Source organism: Populus euphratica, unplaced genomic scaffold, assembly GCF_000495115.2.
Source record: "Populus euphratica unplaced genomic scaffold, PopEup_1.0 scaffold595.1, whole genome shotgun sequence".
Taxonomy (NCBI): domain Eukaryota; kingdom Viridiplantae; phylum Streptophyta; class Magnoliopsida; order Malpighiales; family Salicaceae; genus Populus; species Populus euphratica.
The window spans coordinates 115,089-136,321 of record NW_011500474.1 but is presented as its reverse complement, the minus strand read 5'-3'; the positions used below and the strand labels follow the sequence as shown (position 1 = coordinate 136,321).

At 31.3% G+C, this 21,233-nt stretch overlaps 1 protein-coding gene across 1 annotated transcript; it reads left to right on the top strand.

Moving 5' to 3' along the window:
* The first annotated feature begins 13,248 nt into the window (after positions 1–13,248).
* On the top strand, positions 13,249–15,558 carry LOC105114911 (uncharacterized). The gene is made up of 2 exons (XM_011011638.1): positions 13,249–13,758; positions 13,908–15,558. Exon 2 carries the CDS (start codon positions 13,921–13,923, stop codon positions 15,232–15,234), a length of 1,314 nt encoding a protein of 437 aa, XP_011009940.1. The 5' UTR covers positions 13,249–13,758; positions 13,908–13,920; the 3' UTR covers positions 15,235–15,558.
* Positions 15,559–21,233: the final 5,675 nt, after the last annotated feature.

Sequence of the window (21,233 nt, the reverse complement as noted above, 5' to 3'; positions counted from 1 at the left end):
GATTTGTTTGGAGACATTGAATATGTTCATCTCCACAGTCATATTCCCAAAAGACAATTTCATCACCCCATTCCTACAGTTAATTAAGGCATTGGATGTAGCTAGGAAAGGTCTCCCTAAAATGACTCGGATGGGAGCATTAGAACCTTGAATTGGTGTGGTGTCTAACACTATAAAATCAATAGGAAAGTAGAATTTATCTACTTGGACCAACACATCCTCAATGATACCCCTAGGAATCTTGATTGACCTATCAGCTAATTGAAGGGTGATTCGAGTAGGCTTGATTTCTCCTAAACCTAATTGTTCGTAAACAATGTAGGGTATTAAATTTAAACTTGCTCCTAAATCCAACAAAGCTTCATCTATCTTATGACTTCCAATAATGCATGAAATGGTAGGACAACCAGGATCTTTGTATTTGGGAGGGGTCTTAAACTGGATGATGGCACTAGCATGTTCAGTTAAGAAAGCTCTTTCTTTCACATTCAATCTCCTTTTGACTGTGCATAAATCCTTAAGAAACTTTGCATAAGATGGAACTTGTTTAATTGCATCAAGGAGTGGAATATTACTTTCACTTGTTTGAATAATTCATAGATTTCTGAGTTCATAAGATCTTGTTTAGGTTTCCCTAACCTTTGTGGAAATGGTGCTCTAGGAACAAATTCTAAATCACTCACTTTGACTCCATTTTTTCTTGAATCATCTCCTTTGTCACTCATCTCTTTCTCATTTATCTTGCCTTCTTTGTCACTCAAACTCTCATTTGTCACTTGTGTTTTGATTCCCTCTTCACTTTCCCTAGATTTCTCCTCCACAATACCTTTAGGAATCCTAAAACCTATACCTTTGTCAACAATCTTTCCACTTCTAAGGGTAGTGATGGCTTGGACTTGTTCATGGTTTGAAGGTTCACTAGGTAAGGATTCACTCATGTGTACCTGACCTCTAGGATTGGGCATTAGTTGAGCTGGGATTTTTCCCTTCTCTTGAATGCTTAGTGATGGAGTCAACTTAGTTAGTTGACTTCGAATGTCATCTAAGGTCCTATTGGTCTGGTCTTGGAATTGGTAAGCTTGGTTGTTGATTCCTCCTTGCATTTGCATGAATTGTTGAAGAGTATCCTCTAGGGATCTCTTATGAGGTGGTTGGTATGTGTTATGTGTGGGAGCATGAAATGGTTGGGGTGGAGGTTGAAATGTTTGAGGTACTGAAGAGCCCTCATTTCTCCATCCAAAATTTAGGTGGTTCCTCCATCCAGGATTATAGGTCTCAGAGTAGGGATTGCCTACTTGGTTTGGAAATGGCTTTCCAACATTACGTGAATCAGAAGTTTGGCCATATAGCACTTCCTTGAAGGCTGGAATGGTAGGACACTCAGTTTTCCTATGCCATTTGCTCTCATAAACAACATAACTTTCCTCTTGTTGTTCACTCATGACATGCACTTTTTTAATCTCAAGAGACTCTACTTTCCTAGCCAATGAGGCTAATCTAGCATTAAGGTCATCAGTCTCTTTCAATTGAAACTTCCCACTTGAATGAGAAATGGTGTTTCTAGACTCAACATGAACTGGGAGAGAAGTCTCCCATTGCTTTGTGTTTTCAGCCAATTGATCAAAAAAATCAAAGGCCTCACTTGGTTCTTTGTCATAAAACTCACCATTACACATGGTTGACACTAGCTTTTTATAATCTACAGTAAGAGAGTCATAGAAGAAACTCACTAACCTCCACATCTCAAAACCATGGTGGGGGCATGCATTTAACAAGTCTTTGAACCTTTCTCAAGCTTGGTGAAATGACTCATTTGGACTACAAGAAAAAGTCATCATTTGACGTTGTAAGGCTGTTGTCCTATGAGTGGGGAAGTATTTTTTTCAAAAATTCAGCTTGCATTTCTCTCCATGTACCTATAGACCTAGGACGCAAGGAGTTTAGCCAAAGCTTGGCTTTATCCTTTAGAGAGAATGGGAATAATTTCAGCCGAATAGTTTCTTCAGTGCATGTTCTATCAATAAAAGTATTACATACCTCTTCAAAGTCCTTAATGTGTATATATGGATTTTCAGAATCCATACCATGATATGTGGGAAGAAGTTGGATCATGCCTGGTTTCAAATTGAAAGCTTGTTGGTTCAGAGGCAAGATAATACACGAAGGTGTACTTTGTCTAGCTAGGTGAAGATACTCTCTAAGAGTTTGAAAATTAGGTTGATCATTGAATTGTGGAGGTCCATTACCTTGAACACTCCCTTCACCCTCTATATCTTCAACATTAGCCATGATGAAAAAATAATAATAATATAACAATTATATGAATATGAAAAGAAAGGAAAAAAGAAAAAGAAGATTGCAAATAAAAGTAAATGAAATGTAAAAGATAAAATAATAGCTCAAAAATAAAAATACAACAAATTAGAAATTCACACTTCAACTAAGAAGCAATATTAACAATAATAAACATTAAAACACAATTATAACAAGCATGAATAAAGAGGCGGTAATACCAGCCAAGTACTTCAAACAATAAATATAAGAAAAATAATCACAATAAAACAATAAAAAAATAAAAAAAAATAAACAAGAGACGGTAATACCAGTCAAGTACTTCAAAAAAAAAAAACAACAACAATACAACAAGATAAAATAAAATAAACAAGAGGCAGTAAAACCAGCCTTATAATATAAACAATAAATATTATAAACTAATTAGAATAAACATCAAAAGAAAAATGGTTGAACCAATCAAAAGCTAACAATTAGTAGTCCAACAGTCCAATATCCGAAAAGTTGAGGTGAATTTTTTTTTAGGCGGTAAAACCAGCCATTTGATTTTTTTTTTCAATTTTTTTGAGGCAGTAAAACCAGCCAATTGATTTTTTATATATGATTTTTTTTTTGTTTTTTCCAATAATGAAATCTAAATTTGTTACCTTTGCTTGCTAGCTCCCCGGCAACGGCGCCAAAATTGCTTGACCGCTTTTTATGATCGGCTTGTTTTAACTCGCAAGTGCACGAGTGTGCGATGTACTTTCATATTAAGTAAGACATTGAATCAGGACAGTTTTGCAACCACTTTGGTGCACATTTTTCTTCCTCATTTATGAGCTATCTCTTTCTTCTTTTGACCCAAAATAATGTAAAAATGTCCCCTCCAGCTTTCCATCAATGTGCTTGCCTTCTTGGATCAATGGATTACCCAAAATAAATCAATTGTTGTTGTGTGGACATGTAAGATCATGGATTGTGTTTGGGCTGATTTGAAGGTTGATTTGAGGCTGATTTGGGGATGAATTTAAGTATCAAATAAGTATATAAATATACCTATTATTTGGGCTAAGATTGACATTGAAACCTTGAGTGTTTAATGGTTAAAGTTTGCACACAACATAAGGCAAGTTTGGGCTTGAAATAGATCATATGATATTCTTTTCTAGAATTGGAATAGAATTGATTTTTGGGACAAATTTGGAGTACTTATTTGAACCAAGATTTGCTTCAATCTTCAACTAAATGTCTCTTCAATTCTTTGTTCTGAATTTCGACGTTGAATTTCCTGAATTAATTCATTTAAGCTCCAAAAACCTATCGAAACATTAAAACAAACTTCATTACTAAAAAACACATCAATTATTATAAAAAAAAAACCAAATAAAAATAATAAATACATATGTAAAATAAGAGACTTAATGACACTTTTGATGCACAATCATTGTTATTGTTATATTATTGTTATTTATAATTTATACAATTAACCTTCCTGTGGTTCGACCCCGGTTATGCCGAGTTATTTATTACTTCGACACTCCTTCACTTAGAAGAAGACATCAATCTTTTAATATAAAAACTTGACATCACCAAAAGTATTAAAGAGTGAACAAGATAACAAATATAAAATATGTTAGTATCAAACATTAAAGTCCATGTTAGGTTTACACTATACTTATTCTTACACCATTAGTATAACCTTTTCACCTTGACATAATAAACTTAACTGAACATAATGAAAGAAAGAAAGAAAAATAAATAAAATAAGAACATAAATAAGATAAAAGTTAACTAAGTAAAGGAAAAGAAATGAAAGGTATAAATAAGATATTAATGAAAATAAAACTTGAGCATTACAAAAATATAAAGAGAGAAGGCAACAGCATGATCTTGATCTGGAGACCAAGATGCCTAAATGCATGGCAAATGCCTCCTTTTATAGGCCAAAATTGAGAACTATTGATTTGATGACTAATTGATGAGCAGGTGGCCAACTTTTGACATGGTGACAATCTTTATCTTTTTTTGTCTGCCTAAAATGTCATTGATAATGTCAGAATTGAAACCACTTACCGACAGTATTCCACTTTAGATTGCACCAGCATCTCCTTTCTATGTTTGGCCATCTCTTTGTCCTTTCAATTTCAGTACTTAGACTCATCAATCAATCCTTTCATTTATGTGATAGGCCTGCATTTAAAATGAATATTTACCATAAATTAAATGTATCTTATATTATTAGATATGTTATTATAAAACATGCTTTAGTTAAGGAGTTATTGATACTTCAAGTGCAAAATGATGATATAAAACCTTGATAAAAATGCACTTTTAAGTACTAATCATGCATGTACAAGGTCCTCAATTAAGGTATATATACATATTGTGATAGGAAATTTGCGTATATCATTCTTACAACTTACAACAACCAAAGATGTCATATTATTTATTTATTTATTTATTTATTTATTTATTTATTTATTATTATTATTATTATTATTGATGAAGTCGTAAAAGCTTCAAACATGAATAAGATTTTCACAGGTTATATCTTATGTTGTGATCTCTCTATGTTTGGTGTTTCTTACATCACAAGTCCCCCTACTAGAATAATGGACTCTTTGATGATTAAATTAGTAAATGTAAGAGGAAAGAATAATATATATATATATATATATATAAAGAAAAATAATACGAATAGCAAGAGAAAAATGATTGTGAATGGCTTTTGCTAGCCTGACTTAACCTGGATGTTTTACCTGGTGACCATAGATATTGTTAGACCTTAGTCACATCAACTTACCTTATGAAGTGTGGAGAGTTATGTTGCAGTATCTTGGTGTGTGTGTGTGTCGAGAGAGAGAGAGTGGTATTGCATCATTGGTGGAGAGGTTGGAGTGTATCATCAATAGAGAGGTTGAAGCTCATTATTAGTAGTAGTGTTTGTTGTGTCATTGATGGTGAAGTTGGCAATGCTAGAAGTGGACAAAGAATATTCATTGGTAAGAAAAGTTATGCCCACCCAATATGTGCATATAATGTGTCACTACTACATATATATTTTGTGTGTAAAATGCATCATGCCTAATATATGTGTGCTTGAATGTGCACAATGTACACGTAGCGTGTGCACTCTGAATGTGCATATAGAATTTATATGTACAATGTATGTGCATGTATTAATGGCTGGTATATAAGTTGGGATGTGTTCTTATGTCATTATTAGATGGACTGAGGTAAGTTGGGATTGGCCGAGGGAGAGCCATTCGGTCCAGATTTAAATGACCAAGATCCCAACCATTTAGGTTTTGGCCTAAATGGCTAGAAATATATATTTCTCTTATTGTATTATCAATTGCTCCCCAAGTCTTTGAACAATCATGTTTGAAAGATTTAACTATTAAGTAGGGGGACATGTAAATACTTATTGTTTTATACAATTGTTGTTACCTTTTTATGATATTGGTTAATGTGTTTGCATGAGAGTACTTCTCATGTTTTTTTATTGATGTTTTTATAAGAGAGATAAAGATTTAATCTGTTTTATGTATTCATCTTATAGTACAGTATATTAGAAAATAGAGAATGCTATGTGATCATGAGAGTGGAGTTAAAGTATGGATATTTTGTTAGAGACATTATAAATACATTTAGGTACCTTGAGAATTATTTTGGAGACATGGATATCTTGACGTGGAGATTTTTCATTATAGACTTGAAAATATGTTTAAAGACATGAAAAATTCAATGTAAACATATAGATCTCATCATGGAGATTCTTGTTAAATATATTAAAGACGTACAAAAACATTATTGATCTCTAATAGTTTATGGTGAGGATCTTTCTCTAATTATTTAAAGAGTTAGGTTTCTTTCCTTAAGAATGATTGAATGTGACCATTGACGATCTTTTTTTTTTTTATCTTTTTTAAAGATCACATCCTTAGTATCATGATCATGATTATGGTTAAAAAGATAAAACTTGTAATGGTTTCATATATTTATGCCATCCTTTATAGAAGTTAGGTATTAAATGAAATCCTTTTCCTGAATGAAAACTAATACCTTAGAAAATGTAATGATCATAAGCTTAGAGAATGTCAGCTAATCATAAATGGACCCCTTAATGCTTCTCTTGGATGCATGTAAGAAATTGATGGCATTAGGAAGATTATACTCTCTAGCAACAAGGGTGTCCATATTGGCATGCTTTTTTTTCCTACTAAAATATAGTTCTTCATTACAAGTTTCATGTTGAGAAAAGTGTATAGTCATTCTCATAAAGAGAATAGTTTTACATTTCACTGATCATGGTTGTAAATCCTAAGTATAAAATTGATACATATAGGTTAAATAGACTAATTATTAATTAAAAAAATATTATATAAAACCCTATATAAACATGGGATCAAAGGTAGTAAGATCTCGACGAGTAATGAAAACTTGAGATGGGGAGAAATGAATAAGTGTGGCAAGTGACACGACTAAAAGGTTGATGTTTGAGATGGAATATTAATGTAACGATTAAACAATGATAATAACAAATGTCAAGGTTAGAGGTTCCACTAATGGTATATCAAACAAGTATAGTATAAACTCTTATTATTGAATTGGAAACCACACACAAAGGAGGTTCCAATCAGATTATATATTGTTAACATGATTACATTAGTCATCTTATTCAATTAATGCTAATACTTGTAAATCTCGTCAAGCATTCATGATTATAACTTATGTTAACAACAAATCAAGTTCCTTTCATAGCTCAGGTGTCGGTTATACCATACATTATGGGCTATGAAAGTGCCAAGCATTTGTTGTACCAAGTGTTATATAACATAAATCAAGATTAGTCATTTAACAAGCAAAGTATTAAAGAGTGAACAAGATAGCAAATATAAAACATGTTAGTATCAAACATTAAAGTCCATATTAAGTTTACATTATACTTATTCTTACACCATTAGTGTAACCTTTTCACCTTGACATAATTAACTTAGCTAGACATAATGAAAGAAAGCAAAATAGATAAACAAAATAAGAACATAAAAGTTAACTAAGTAAAGGAAAGGAAATGAAAGGCATAAACTTAATATTAATGAAAACAAAGCATAAAAAATACAAAGAGAGAAAGGAAGAGCATGATCTTGATCTGGAAATCAAGATGCCTAAATGCATGGCAAATGCCTCCTTTTATAGGCCAAAAATGGGAACTATTGATTTGATGACTAATTGATAAGTGGGTGACCAACTTTTGACTTGGTGACAATCCTTATCTTCTCTTGTCTGCCCAAAACGTCATTGATAACGTCAAAACTGGAGCCAGTTGCAAACATGAAAGTTGTAGGCAATTGTCTCAGCTTTCTTGTGTAAAAACTTCAGCTCATTTGGACTTCTAGAACTCCAGATATGGCCAAAATACCGAACAGTGCTCGGGCTGGAAGACAGATTCGGGCTTCTTTGTTGTTGCTACAATTTGGACTTGATAATGGCCTTTTTAGATCTTGGGCTCCATATGAAAGTTGTAGGCCTATGTCTTACCTTTCCATCCATATAAATTGGACCTAAATCTGAGATATATAGCTCCAGATATGACCCATTTACCGAACAGTGTTCCGGTTTGGATTGCACCGACATCTCTTTTCTAAGTTTGGCCATCTCTTTATCCTTGCAATTTAAGTTCTTCAAGTCATCAATCAATCCTTTCATTTATGTGATAGGCCTGCATTAAAAATAGACATTTACCATAAATTAAAGGTATCTTATATTATTATATATATTATTATAAAACATGCTTTGGTTAAGGAGTTATTGATACTTCAAGTGCAAAATGATGATATAAAACCATGATAAAAATGCACTTTTAAGTACTAATCAGCAAGTAATAGAGAAGATGACCTCTATAGCTAAACCTAAAGGTATTGTTGAAGTTGAAAAGAGATTTATAAATTTTGGGTTCAAAATTCATAATATTGGTGAAAACAATAATAAGTTTCGATGGATAATAGAATAAGAAAGAGAAAAAATTTAAAATAAATATATTTTTAAATAAAAAAATGGTGTCAAGAATGTAGTTAAATGATTAATACTAAACATGCAAGGAATAAAGAGGAAATTCAGATTTTTAATGTTAAATCATATACTATCTAGTTTTATGTTATTATATATAATCTTTAAGTTAACCATTAGACCGGGTTAAAATTTAATAAGGAGTCTTCTGACATATTATTTAATCTTAGGATAAAATTTCATGTAATCATAATTATAAAGGCTCCACAAAGTTACCAATGTAAAATACTAAAATCATGAGATGGCATGCCTGCACGCTGTCGCGAACTTATAAAACAAATGTATTTGATAATATTATAATTGTGAGCCAGCGTTAGATAAGTAATAGAAACTAAATATATGATGGAGCCCATATTTCATGAAAAAAAAATTGTGTTGGTAATCGAAAACTTAAAAACTGAACAAAATAATTTATAGCAATCAACAGTATTATGAGAGGAAAGATACAGTGCTTTTACTACATGATTTAGCTTTTCTGTTAATAAAAAGCAAAAAAATTACAAAGCTAAATTATCTATCAACTTAATATTAAAAAAACCAACAAAAATAATTTTATAAGGAAAAAAACTATAAAAAAGACGTTGTAGCAGTTGACAATGTTTTGTGAGACTACAGTACTTTCCTCAATAAAATAAAATAAAAAACCATTTAAAAAAATACTATAGTAATCTACAGTGTTTTGTAAGAAAAACTATAACGCTTTCCCAATATGATTTATTTTTATTGTAATTATAATTCTTAATCAACTCGATATTAAAAACAAATCGACAAAGATAATTTAAAAAAAAATCATATGGAAAAACATTACAACCATTCATAGTGTTTTGAAGAAAAAAATTACAAATCTAAATTCTAAATCAGCTCAATATTAAAAAAATAAATCAATAGAGATAATTTTAGAAAAAAATAACAAAAAACAACACTAAAACAAAGAAAAAAAAACCATGTTGAAAACAATATAGCAATTCACATTATTTTGTGATAAAAACTACATTACTTCTCCACATGATTTAGCCTTATTTGTAATGACTTGTAATTGTAATTTTTAAATAGCTCAATATTAAAAAAAAAATTATCAAAGATAATTTTAAAAAAATCATAAAAAGAAAAAAACCATGTGCAGAGATACTATAGCAATCCACAATGTTTTGTGAGAAAACTTACAGTGCTTTCCTCATGTGATTAACCTTTATTACAAAATTAAATTATAACCAACTCAATATTAAAAAACCAAAATCGACAAAGATAATTTTGAAAAAAAATATTACAAAAAAAAAACACAAAAGAAACTTGAAAAAACCATGTGGGGAAAAAATGTATTAATTCATAGTATTTTGTGAGGAAAAACTTACATTAAAGATGTAGAGAAACATTATTGTTTTTATTAAAATGTGTAAGATATTTTCTCAAGTAGAGATACAATTTATAAAGATTATGTGATCTCTAATAGTTTATGGTGAGGATCTTTCTCTAATTATTTAAAGAGTTAGATTTCTTTCCTTAAGAATGATTGAATGTGACCATTGACGATCAATTTTATTTTTTTTATCTTTTTTAAAGATCACATCTTTAGTATCATGATCATGATTATGGTTAAAAAGATAAAACTTGTAATGGTTTCATATATTTATGCCATCTTTTATAGAAGTTAGGTATTAAATGAAATCCTTTTCCTGAATGAAAACTAATACCTTAGAAAATGTAATGATCATAAGCTTAGAGAATGTCAGCTAATCATAAATGGACCCCTTAATGCTTCTCTTGGATGCATGTAAGAAATTGATGGCATTAGGAAGATTATACTCTCTGGCAACAAGGGTGTCCATATTTGGTCATGCTTTTTTTTCCTACTAAATTCTTAACCAGTTTAATATTTAAAAAATAAAATTAATAAAGAGAATTTTAGAGGAAAACATAATAAAACAGAAAAGATCATGTGGGAAAAAATATTGTAGCAATCCACAGTAATTTACGAGGAAAGTTACAGTGTTTTTCTCATATATTGTAACTGTAATTTTCAACTAGCTCAATATTAAAAAAAAATATCAAAAAAGATAATTGTAGAGAAAATCATAAAAAAACAAAAACAAAACATGCAGAGAAATACTATAGCAATCAACAATGCTTTAAAGGAAAAAAATACAAAACAAAAATTTCAATCAGCTCAAAATAAAAAAAAAAAAAAAACAATGTGCAGAGATACTATAGCAATCCACAATGTTTTGTGAGAAAACTTACAGTGCTTTCCTCATGTGATTAACCTTTATTACAAAATTAAATTATAACCAACTCAATATTAAAAAAGAAAAATCGACAAAGATAATTTTGGAATAAAACAAGAAAAAGAGGAAAGTTGAAAAAAAAAAGAAGAAGAAGGAAAGTACTTTTGGAAAAAAAATGAAAAAAAAAACAGAGAAAAGGGGAAAGTTGGGAAAAAAAATGAAAAAGTCAAAAAAGTAAAAAATAAAAAGGAATGTAAAATGGATTACTATTGTAATCCACATTGGAATTAAATTTTAACCAATTCAATATTAAAAAAAATATTAAAAAATAAAAAAGAAACTGAAAAAAAATCATATGAAAAAAAACTGTATTAATCCATAGTGTTTTGTAAAGAAAAACTTGTATTTACTTACAACTGTAATTATTAACCAGCTCAATATTTAAAAAATAAAATTAACAAAGACAATTTGAGGAAAAAATATAAAAAAATAGAAAAATATTATACAGGAAAAAAACTGTAGCAATTCACAGTAATTTGCGAGGAAAGTTTTAGTGTTTTCCTCATATATTATAACTATAATTTTTAACCAACTCAATATTAAAAAATAAAATTAAAAAAGATAATTTTATAGAAAATCATAAAAAATATATTAAAAAAAACCATGTAGAGAAACACTGTAGCAATCAACAATAGTTTTTAAAAAATTACAAAACTAAATTCTCAATCAGCTCAATATAAAAAAAATAAAATTGAAAAATATAATTTTATAAAATAAAAAAACTAAAAAAATTTATAAAAAAAATTATAGCAATCTATAGTATTTTAAAGAAAAAATTATAAAATAAAATTTTTAACCAGTTTAATATTTAAAAAGTAAAACCAATAAAAATAATTTTGAAAAAAATAAACAAAAACAAGAAAAAAGAGGAAAATTGGAAAAAAAATTAATTTTAACAAAAAAAATAATAAACAGAAAAAAAAATTTAAAAAAATTAAATAAATAAAATTAAATTATAAATTACTATTAGTTGCATGAATAAATTAAATAAATAAAAATAAATTATAAATTACTATTAGTTGCATGAATTCACATGATTTAATTTCTTCATTAATTAACGAAGAGGGCCCAACCCAAGCTGCTGGCATGTCTAGCTATCTGCCCCAAGCTCAAACAGTTAGATTTTATTTATTTTTTTTGGTTGTTCCATCATCAAGATCTTGTAGTCTTGTACTAAAGCATGATAATATGCAGAATTACCGAACATTAATTCTCAAAACCTAACATATCGATAAGATACAGAAATCTGATTAACAGTTTAATTAATTGTTCTTGTTCAAGAAGGTGTCCGTGTTTTTCTTCAGCTTTTTAATTTTATGTACTCTTTTTGTCCCACAAGTATATTTAATTATTGGAGAGTTCACCGGTTTGCTGAGCTACCGAGCAGCTTGAAACCCTTGTCTCCCAGCAAGCCATTTTTGGACAAAAGCACGAAACAAAGAAGCAGAAGGGTAGATGTGAAAGGCAGTGCAGTCAGATCTGTAGATGGAGATCACCCATACTTTAATACGTTCCGTGCAGGCATAAAAGACATGAAGAGAATTCAATTTGGTTTATATGTAGGGCATAGATAGGCCAGTAACCATAGAAAAGAATAAGATATAACACGTAGTTTGACAAAGACATTTGCCTCGCATATAATTTGTATTTCTGGTAATTTATGACCTTTTTCGATTGAATTAAGTACATTTTTACATGTAAGTGTGAACTATGAAGGCATTTGTTTGAAGTAGATAGCAGTAAAGGAACTGGAAACTAGTCACTTTCTAGCTTTGATGGCTGCAGCAAACTTGGATGTTGGTGAACCGACGTATCCATTTAAATTATACTCTCTAAAAGTTCTATCTTCTTTATTCTTTTTTCTTTTTTCTTTTAAGTTTCAAAAGAAAAAAAAGGACAGAGCATCAACCCTATATGTATACTGTACAAGGGTATAAAAGATTATTGAGGCTTTGATTCATCATACATCATTCTCCAACAAAACAAGAGGAGGAAAGGATCTCACATGAACCAAAGCTTTGTTTAATTTTCTCATGCTGACGAAGATGTTAAGAGATTCTGTGATGTTGCTCAATTATAACCTGGATTTGGTTCCTGAAACCTAACTTGGTCAAAGGCTGAGCTATGGCTGGTTCAAGTCGCTGGTGCGTCATCAACATACCATGCTTACAGATTTCAAGAAATTATTAATGTCGAGAATTAAAGTCTTCTCTTCATGCCAAAGAGATTTGCCTAGCTAGTGATAGATTTGGTTGTAAGGGGGGCGATGACAAATCTTCCCTGAAAGAAATCCACCAAAATTCGTGTTATAAATGGTTTCACCAACAATGGCCGTCGGTCTCTTTTTTTTTTAATAATTAAAAATGCTGTTGATACTCCTATTGGACACGAAAGAATAATTTAATAGTGTGCAAGTATATGCTTATGTAGAGTGTGAACATAAAAAGAGAATTTCGCAAATAGTGATTAATTGGGGGGCGGTGGATTGAATTTTTGCTACTTTTTTCATGTGATTAAAATACGTAGCTTGGCGGGGGAAAGAACCAAACTACTTGTTGCCTTTTGTTTTATGCTCTTGTTATCTTCTCCTGTATTTCCCCTCCAAACATTAATTTCAGTATTCACATCATTTTCTTGCTTTCACATTTACAACCCTTTCTCTCTCTCTCTCTCATTCACTTTGAGTTTGACCCGTTGCCAGCCACCGGCAACTCTTTCTCTACTCCAATGGAGACCCCACCCTGCACTCTCTAGAGGATCTTCTTAGTGGAAACATTTATTTCTTGCCGAGTCTTTTTCTCTTTTAGAGCAGAAAAGCTTAAATAACCTCCTTCTTCCCTTCATCACTCTTTTCCTTCTCCAAAACCCTAATCCGTAGACATGCCCTGAAGCAGGAGAAGCAAAACTAGCTAGATAGCTTCACGTATGCCCCCTTTTAGCCTTTACTCTTCACCCTTCTTTTCCTGTTTCTTTCTCTGCTCCTTTTCTCTCTAGCAATCGTATTAATTTAAGAATATCTGTGTGCATTTTTTTCTTTTCACATAAACTTTTGCTGTTAGTGAAAGACAAGGGAGAGATTGCCTCCATTTCAGAGGCTTTAAAAGATATGGGAAACTTTCTCAAAAGCTAATATGTAAGTTTCTTATGTTCAATCCTCACTAGTCTTCATTTACTTGATGGGCTCTTTTGCAGAATCCCCTTAAGTACTTTTATATATAGATTATCTTTTCTCCTCTGCAACTTGGCAACTACCACTATCTTCTTTCCTTTCTTCTGTTTCAGCTTTTTGTAAGTTATGGATTCCGGTAACAGTGGCAGTATGCAATCCTCTAGTGGTGGTGATGAAGAGTATGACTCAAGACCAGAGTCACTCCCAGCTTTCTTGAATGCTTCTAGCCAAAACTTTGATCCTTCTCTTTTTTCACACCACCAACCAGCCACTATTTTTGATCCTTCACCAGCTCTCTTCCATGCTTTCTCCCAATCTCAACCAATCACAAATCCCAATTCTTCTATGCTGAATCTGGACGTGGTTCCTTCACGAGGCCTGAGATCTGACCACAGTTGCACTCGGCTTGGTATCAACTTACCAGACTCATTATCATCAAGCCAATCGGCACCTCTGGGTGCTCAAGGATCAAGTCAAGCTCTACCATCATCCATGCAATTGCGATCGGTTCATGATAATGGAGTGCGCTCTTCTTCACCGTCAGATCAAACACATGGGGTCGCCAGAAACCCCAAGAAAAGAACAAGGGCATCAAGAAGGGCAGCCACTACAGTTCTCACGACAGACACGTCCAATTTCAGACAAATGGTGCAAGAATTCACAGGGATCCCAGCACCACCATTTACAGGCTCATCGTTTACTCGTAGGCTCGATCTTTTTGGTCCTGGATCGGGATTGAGGTCTGGTCATTTGGAACCAATAGGGTCACTTTACCCTCTACGTCCCTCAGCTCAAAAGGTTCATCATCAGCAAACCCCACTTTTATCTTCTTCTTCTCCTTCATTTTTTAACAATGATATTGTGGATGGCACGAATATTGCTAGTACTAGTACTACTGCTAACAATAACAATACTATTACCACAGCCACAACTAGTACTTTCAATCCCAGTTCTGTTAACTACCAACTGTCTGCTCATTTAGGCCTAAACAAACAACCTCAAAATCTGCTAAACATGCAAAATCAAATGCTTTCAATCCAGCCATTTCTACAGCCTCCTGCTCCTCCTTTTCAACCTTTAGCTAATGTGCCTGGTTTAGGTGCAAAGTCTCAAGCAAGTTTTCCTTTACCTTCTTTTGAGGAATTGGGTATGGGCCATGGAGATGGACATGTTAATGCACATCTTGGTGGGCTAACAAGTCATGTAACAACAGAAGGGATGAGATTATCGAGTGATGGGGGTCAAGATCATAACTTGAGGTCTTTGGACGGGAATTATGGCAATATGAAACGTGTTAATAGCTGCAAGTTGAATTACTCATCAGCTTCTTCATCAGGTTTTCACCATGACAAGGTTTTAGAGAACATTTCTTCAAGAGGTGCTGAAGGTACTGTTGATTCATGGATTTGTCCTTCAGAGTTCAGAGTAGGAGATCATTAATCGGGTTCGGCGATTAATGGGGCACGAGTAGGTGATAGATGGAAGAAGATTTTGCTGCAGGCTTCTGATTGTCATGTGTTAATGGTGGTCGTGGTTGTGATGATTTTGGTAAGGAGGGTATAATTGCGTTATTGACCTCAGTCCCCGCTACTTCGGCTAGATGGCAGCATCCTTTTTCTTCTTCTTTTTTTTCTCTCCTTTTTTCAAGAAATAATCAAGAATTTTAGGAGTATTAGATTATGAGATGTTACACTTTAAATTATATACATGTGTGTGTGTGCGTGTGTTTTCTTTAAATTTGGCATTATACATCAGTACCATGCATGATTCAATTTTCCATTTCTGCTACTTTTCTTCTTGCTAGCTAGGTTGAATTAATCCAGTTTCAACTAGCTATTTCTCTACTGGTGTATTATAATGTAGTCCCATAACACAGTACACAATTGTCTTCCTCGTACATTATCCACCGGAAGAAAATAAATACGCCGATGGTGCCGCGTCAATGAAGATGATCTTGTCTGCTGGGAATGATTTGTAGCTCATTCCATTAATCCTGCTTTTCTTGAACACCAGGTAGCATGCATCCTGGAATGCCACAGTATCGTTGAGTTGCAGTACAAAGGAACAATTTTTTTTGTGGGGTGCCAACAAGCCTATCATCTATCATGACTTGTTATCTCCTTCGTAATCCTTCAAACAACTCCATTATTGTACATGTAATGCCCTTTGAATTGTCTTTTTTTTTTTTCTTCCAATTCACTGTTAATTGTGATAAATGAATCTCATATGGTTCATCATCTTCATGGTATGCATGTCTCATGATCTTCTAGGATAATAATTCATTTTACTATAGATTATCGTACTATAGGGGTTATATATAATACAATATAGAGTGATTGGTGGCAAAGATCAGGGGAATCCTTACCTGCCGCAATGATAAACTAGAAGTTAAAAAATCATCCCCATTACATCCATGACATTAAGATTCTTAAGTTCTAATTTATTTTTGCTCATTAATGGATGCCCATAAAGAAAGAAAGAGATCGAACTAGTTTAGCTCGTTAGTTGGCTAGCTTCCTTGGGTTTGAAGACGTGTTAAGAGTGTCGGAGGAGTTCTATTAGAGGTATCTTTTTTTCCTTTGTTTTTGTTTCTTATGGATTTAAAATTTGGGAACAAGCCACTTCAAACCAGTGCACACACAAGGCTTTTCTTGCTCGCCTACCTTGAGACCATGCATTATCAGTCTCTAATGAAGACAACCTCGTTGTTTGTTTTTTTCTTTTTCTTTATTGATGCCGTAGCCCAACCACCCTGCAAATTAATAAAACCATGGAGTGCAAACCAGGGCTTGGCTAGTGATGGAAGGGTATCTCCTTCCACTGCACCTGGATTCGAGCCTCAAACCAGTGCACACACAAGGCTTTTCTTGCTCGCCTACCTTGAGACCATGCATTATCAGTCTCTAATGAAGACAACCTCGTTGTTTGTTTTTTTCTTTTTCTTTATTGATGCCGTAGCCCATCCACCCTGCAAATTAATAAAACCATCGAGCATGAGCATATACAAGATACAGCTTTCATAATAAAAATAAAACCATCGAGGATGAGCATATACAAGATACAGCTTTCATAAGTTTTGTGACAAAGTAGGAAATCCAGACAACACGCATATTATATGGGGTAGTCATTATTAAAATAGGTGGGCTCGTGATCCACACGTTCCATTGATTTCTTAATTATTAATTTTTTATAAGAAACCACCAAAAGAAGAAAGATTGTGGAGTGTCATGTGGGGGTGTGGTGGATATGAGATGATGCCTGAGTGTAAATCCCGGGATAACTCTGCATCTTCAACCTTTATGGATTTACTTATTCAAGCAGTTCATGGGTTAGCTGATGAGAGTCTACGGTAATTTAACAAGTAGAAGCAATTTGTGGTATAATTGATGGCAAAATAATATAAGGTGGGGATCCTACCATCGAAGTCAATGATAATTCCAGTCAGTCTCTGCTTTTGTTGATTGGTTGTTCTAGATTTCCTTGCATGGAAGACATTTATCGTGGGAAGTAATAGCTAGCTGAATAATAAAGGTATGATCATACAATAACAAGGGCATAAACCGCAGGAGGAGGAGAGAGAGATTTTGATAACTCAAAAAAAAAGAAAAAGGGAAATCTGCAGTGAATCATTTTGATAGCTAAAGGAAATGATTAGCCATGAGAATTAGGGATAATGGTAGAAAAAGATGAAGAAAATTATTAACCCATTGCAGACACATAATAATAATGATAGAATTTTTGGGAAACAAATTGGAAGAGAGATTATTACATGATTAGGTATTTTACATAAATAAGCAATTTGCAAGATGAGGAGAGGGAAGGAGAGTGGCGACATGTGACATCTTCTCTTTTTGAATCATGGTGGCCCATGCCAGGGAATAATCTGGTTTTTAGCAATGATGGGTGTTCCTCTCTATCCATCTACCCCCTCCTCTCCTGTCCCTCAGGTTCATGTGACAGAGAGACTGCTCTCTATCTTTTGAACTGAAAAGGATAGTGCGAGCGCAGGCTCTCCCTCTCCCAATTTTGCCAGAAAGTTTGAATCCTTTTTGCTCCTACCGACCATGTAGCTCTCGGGAAGTCACTGGAAAATACTTTTAAGAAAATTTAAAAATATATATTTTTTATTTTGAATTAATATATTTTTTATATTTTTAAATTATTTTAATACGTTGTTATCAAAAATAATTTTAAAAAAATTAAAAAATTATTTTAATATATTTTAAAATAAAAAATATTTAAAAATAATCATTACTATATTTTTAAATATTTTATAAAACTCTCTTGATATGGTAATAAAAATATTATATTTGCATGTATTAATTTGTAGTGTAATAAAAGCTCATCTCGAGCTGGGCCTTGATATTACAACACGTGCTAAAGGTTACATTTGTATATAGATATTTAGAAGTATAATAGTATTTATTTTTTAAAATATTTTTTATTTTAAATTAATATTTTTATTTTTAAAAAATATTTTTAACATCAACATGTAAAAAAATCTAAAAATATTTAAAAAATATTAATTTAAAATAAAAAATAAAAATAATTTAAAATTTTTAAAAAATATTTTTAAAAAAACTAAAAAAATTATTGTATTTTTTGTTTTGGCTTTCCGTTTGGCGATGTCCTAATAGAAGAGAGGCATGTCCTTCTGTATGACACTGTTTAAAGGGTGTTTGGCTCTATATTTATTTCTATTTTAAGGTGTTTTAGAAAAATATTTTTAATTTATTTTATAATCATTTTGATGAATTGGTGTTAAAAATATAAAAAAATTAAAAAAATATTTTATTTATTCTCAAATGACATGCTAATTTAAAAAGTATTATGGACAACAATTCTAAAAACACACTTAATTACTCTCATTTATCAAAAACAACATGATGAAATATAAATACTTTATTAATTAATTATCATTTTCAATGATCATGCTGTAGGTGGCATCCTTTTCACTTAATTTTTTTCAGTTGCTTTCATTGTGTGCTAATTTAATTTATTTATTATTCGGTGAAAAATAGGGTACGTAAGCGATGATGAGAGGGGATTGCAATCTGACGCCAGGTCGTAGAACTTTGAGGACAAGCTAGTTCAAGCAACAAGAACTCGTGCCTAGACTGGCACTGCTGCAACATTGGACCGTCGCCATGGTTTCAAAATTAATAATAGATTCCTTTGACAATTATTTGGATTGGAGATTGGCCTCGCTAGCTTCACAACGCGCGCTACCGAAGATGTGCCCCTTTAGTTAATTCACGACTATGGTATACAGACATGCATACAAACAAACATGCGAACATGTGTGTGTGTGTAAGAGTTTGGACCCGCAAACGACATATAAATATGATAATTGCACATGTTATCAAACCAGAAGAATGGTCAGCATGGATTTATGTACAATATAAGGAGATTTGCTAATTTAGGTCTGCCATCCCAGTCATGTCTCCATCCTAAATGCCATTGCGTATCCCACTAGAGAAAAGTCCGAACGCAAGAAGTTACATACATTAGCGCATATATATATATATATATATATATATATATATATATATATATATATATATATATATATATATATATATATATATATATATATATATATATATATATATATATATATATATATATATATATATATATATATATGCCTGCATTCCCGAACCATGTTTTTTAAAATGTAAAAATAAGTTATTAACAGCACAAAATTTTTTTTGCAGCAAGATAATAAATTTTTAACATTTATTTAAAAGATTTAAAAGAAATTTGGATGAGTTAAATGATAAAATAAAAAAATAATCAAGTCATGTAAATTTTTCTAACCAGTAATACAGGATATTAAATAAAAATATTATCCATAAAAAAGTAATAAAACTCAATTCCTCATAAATATAATATCGAATAATGAATTGCCATCATTATTATCATACTAACTACTATTTTCATTATCATTATTATCGTTATTAGTATTATAATTATTATTATTATTATCATTATCATTGTTATTATTATTGTTTTTATACTAATATTATAATTATTATCACCGTCACTATAACCAATATTATTACTATTCATATTCTTATTACTATCATCATCATCATCATTTTTTTTTTTGTTATTATTGTTATAACCACAATTATTGTTGTTGTTGTTGTTGTTGTTGTTGTTGTTGGTACAATCACAATTATTATTAACTATTACTATACTAAATCATTATTACTAATAAATTTGAAAAACAATATTATTGTTTTTGAAAAAAATCATAAATTTGATTTGAAGGGTAAAATTAAAAATTATTGTTGTTGTTGTTATCACAATCACAATTACTATTATCTATTAATATATTATCACCGCCATCACTCTATTACTACTATTATTATAATTATTAATAAATTTGAAAAAAAAACATATTATTATTATTAAAAAAATCATAAATTTGATAAGTTCATTAATGAATGAATGCACACAATATATGGTTCATCAATCTTATAAAAAATACTAAGTGCATTAATAAGTTCAAAATGCATGACTAATCACTCATGCAAATCATCTTTAGTTTTAAAAGCGGTTTTTCATTCATCACCTTATTTCATTCTAATCTAACAATATCCACTTTTAAGATCAATTTTAAAAAACAAACAAGATCCGTACAATTCATCAAACATATCATACACACACACACGTACACTTTATTGTTATGTTATTGATTGCTTTACAATCAACACATATTCTCTAAATATTATTTTTATAGGTACTAAAAGTATAAGAACATACATGAACTCAAGTTTTCTCGAATATACCCTTTTGACATTATCTTCTTTACTTGTCTTTGAAGCTCATTTGTTTCCTCTAGATTACTTATATATGTTGGTCTCTCAGAAATAGTCAAATTGTACTAGGTAAATCCGATGTTTTATTCTTGTTATATGTGGCAATCTACTAAGAAAATTCCTATAATAAAGAAATATAAACATTAAGAACACATGAATCAAGTTTGTTAGTATTATAGTATGCCTCCTTATACAAGAGTAAAATCACAGACATATCAGAAAAATAAAAATAAGTAAGATCATTTTGTTTTACATAAAAATCAAATTGTTTTCCCATTTTTCCTTCATACTCTTTTTTTTCTCACATTTTTTCTTCTCACTAATCATTTTCTCTCCATATTTGGCTTTCTTTTATTTATTTTCATTTTGGTAAAAGCCTTCAAACTTGTTTTCAATATCCAAAAATTTACTCTTTGGTGTTTCACATTCATGGCTCACTTTATTCTCACTTAGCCTCACATCCTCGCCATTATTTTGTAACAAGGCTTGTTCAACTTCTTTTGTTTTCTTCAACTTTAGCTAATCTTTATCTACTTGTTTAGGTGATAATAATGCAAGCATGTATGTTTTCCCATCCTTTTACAGTGTGTATCTGATTAATACTTAAAAGTG

Coding starts and splice junctions, on each gene's coding strand:
- LOC105114911 (XM_011011638.1), top strand. CDS start 13,921: ATGGATTCCGGTAACAGTGGCAGTATGCAATCCTCTAGTGGTGGTGAT.